Below are 3,012 nucleotides of genomic sequence, written 5' to 3' on the forward strand. Positions count from 1 at the left end.
TTTCGTTAAAGTTTAATTCCTGAGAGCAACATTACAAAGAATAATTTGTATGCAGGATATAATATAATTAGAATTAAAACAATTTAGGACTTAGTTGGAAAAGAAAAGATGCGTCTGTCACCTCGGAATTAGTGGGTTGTGTTCTCTCCTTTTTCTCCACTTCATCTTTGTCGGCTATTCCATTAGATTATGCATCCTTGGCTCCCTTGCCGATGCTTTCCTGAAAACCCAAGCTTATCTTCTTATGTTCGTCCTTGCCTTGTAGATCTAGAATCGTGAATAGGGTGTAACTACAGAGAGACATCATTACCACGATGATAGCAGATTGAACCACAGAGGCCACCGAGGATTGTGCCTGATACATGTAGGACGATGGTTCACCACAGACAGATGTATACAGCAAGCTGGAGGCCGGTGCGGTGGAGGGGTGTGAAGATGTGGCGGCGAGATTGGGAGAGAGGATGAAGGAGAGGTGGAAGAAAACCCTAGAGTGGAAAAACTATTGCTTATTAGGCTCCTGATCGAGAGATCGTTAGTTATAGGTACTGTCCCTCCCGGAAATCATGGGAAGGACTTCCATAACGTGAGGATGAAAGGGAATCATGATCTTTATCTCAGGCCCCACGCTTTTTATTTTTAATTATCTCAGACCCCATCCTTTTTTATACCCCACGCACCCAAAATTAATGGAGTTATTTTCGTAATACATTTTATACAGTAATACTGGGTTTTGCACAGCTTGGACAAGCAGATCTGATGGTGCTTTTTGCACAGCTTGGACAACCTCTCCGTCTGCGTCCTCGAGAAGGGAGCCGAAGTCGGTGCGCGGCCTTGCACACAGAATCCTGTTTTCGCCGCTGTGTTGTAGACTTGTAGTACTACCACAACACTTGCGACGGCATTGATCGCCCTCTTAGTAATTTGGGCCTTTGTTTTTGTTTGCTCTGCAGGTGCTCATGTACTGTCAGGGAATGTGTTCGAGCCCCGTGCGTTGGATGAGCTCATCCCGGAGTGGAGGCAAGAGGATGTATGCCCTTCTGTACTCTGCATTCGATATGTTATGTGTTTTTGTGGCTCACTCTGATTTTCTAGTGCAATAATGCTTGTTTGTTGTTGATTTACTGAACACATGCCTTTGATTCAGCCACCTCCTTCGACATAGGCATAGTGTTGTCTGTATGACTTTAATGTTGTCGACATGTCTTTTTTTATCCTTTTTTTGTCATACTGTTGGTGTTTGGTTGTGTGCATATTAGATATATTTTGAGTAAATAAAAGAGACCTTTTATGAAAAAAAAGGGAGATTCAGCTGGACATACGAAATTAAAGATATTATTTTGTGGGAGGGTGTTGTGATATCTTCAAATAGAACAAATGCAAGTTTTGTGTTCCTAAAATCATTCTTGTTATGAGTGCTCTATGGAAAACTGAGAGTGGGATGTACCAAGTAACTTGGATACTCATTTTTATGTGACTGTGATATGTTCAACAGGCCCCAATTAGAGTCCCTGTCTCATCTGACAAGTTCTGGATGTTAACAAAGAACAAGGCATGGACACTTCCATCTCCTTTTGATAACAAAGGGAACTATGTAATAAGGTGCTGATATTTTCTTTTTATTATTCGCTTGATGCTTGTATAGTTCTATATTCCTCTTATTTCAGAGAATCCGTGTGTGTTAACATACTTGCTTTTGTCCAGCTTGAGCCAATTGGTAAGATGGATGTCCGTAAAGGCTGAAGAATTAGGTGTTGAAGTGTATCCAGGGTTTGCTGCGAGTGAGGTACCATTCTTTTTGACCCTTTTTCAGTTGAGGAACTCTTTCGTGGGAGGACTAATATTTGCCTCAATTCTGCTCTGACAGATCCTTTATGATGAAAATCAAATAGTCACTGGCGTTGCAACCAATGATGTTGGTATTGCTAAAGATGGTAGTAAACGGGAAACTTTTCAATCGGGTGTGAGACTAAGAGGCGAGTAACCTTCTTCACTTGGTGGTTCACATAAAAATACATGTTAATAATATGTTGCATATTTTCCTTCTGAATTGTTTTAGAGGTAGACAATACTTATTTCTTTGATTTGTTCTTTTCTCAAAGATTGATATACTTTCTTTGATTTGTTCTTTTCTCAAAGATTGATATACTTTTTTGCACTGTTTTCAGCTGATGGAGGTTATCTTCTCGCTGCTGAAGCATCTCTCTGTCACATTTCATTCTAATGTTTCTTTGAATTTGTGTCTACTAAAATCAAGGTGAGTTTTGTACTCTTGTTCCTTATATTCCTGGTCATGTGTTCAATAAAAATTTGCATTGAGAAGTAATCATAACATATGTCCCAAATTTGTGTCTACTAAAATCAAGGTAATTCCAACCATCTTAAATCTGCAATATTTCATTATTTGTCACAGTGATCCCACCCAGCTTAAATTTTGCTGGTATAGGGATCTTCAGGTCTGCAATTGACCAAATAAATGGAATTTGTATGTTCCCCAAATGATGATACAAGTAATCATAACATAAGGTGAGATGTGAACGCCTTTTCATTTTAGGACAGTTCATATGTGAACGCCTTTTCATTTTAGGACAGTTCCCCACCTGCACGGTGAGGCCCTCCAGTATTGACCAGCCGAGAAACTAAAAATGTCCAAAAAATGCACTGCATGTTGTGTGAAAGAAAACCAGATCAGAATAGTTATAGGTACAAAAGCAAAGGTGCAAACAAAACACGAAAGATTGCACATACATCACCCCTCTAAAACATCTTTGTAGACAATGTTTTTGGTGCTTGTCCCAGCTTTATCAATCTCCTTGTTAGGCTTGGCTAAAATCCGCGTCGTCTTTCTTGACACACCCCTTGACAATGCAACATATAGTTGGCCGTGTGAGAAAACAGGTTCTGGAAGGTAAATACCGACATTTGGAATGGTTTGACCCTGTGCCTTGTTAATGGTCATCGCAAAACTCACGCGGATGGGGAACTGTTTTCTCTTAAGCTTGAAGGGAAGTGAGG

The 3,012-nt window shown here is 40.0% G+C and overlaps 1 protein-coding gene across 1 annotated transcript; it reads left to right on the plus strand.

Moving 5' to 3' along the window:
• Nucleotides 1-372: 372 nt before the first annotated feature.
• LOC123396767 (electron transfer flavoprotein-ubiquinone oxidoreductase, mitochondrial-like) lies at nucleotides 373-2,624 on the plus strand. The gene is made up of 8 exons (XM_045091602.1): nucleotides 373-392; nucleotides 775-821; nucleotides 951-1,027; nucleotides 1,493-1,599; nucleotides 1,702-1,783; nucleotides 1,865-1,960; nucleotides 2,166-2,254; nucleotides 2,585-2,624. The coding sequence occupies exons 1-8, from the start codon at nucleotides 373-375 to the stop codon at nucleotides 2,622-2,624; spliced, it is 558 nt and encodes a 185-aa protein (XP_044947537.1).
• Nucleotides 2,625-3,012: the final 388 nt, after the last annotated feature.

This window comes from Hordeum vulgare, chromosome 5H (assembly GCF_904849725.1).
Source record: "Hordeum vulgare subsp. vulgare chromosome 5H, MorexV3_pseudomolecules_assembly, whole genome shotgun sequence".
In the NCBI taxonomy this organism is placed as follows: Eukaryota; Viridiplantae; Streptophyta; class Magnoliopsida; order Poales; family Poaceae; genus Hordeum; species Hordeum vulgare.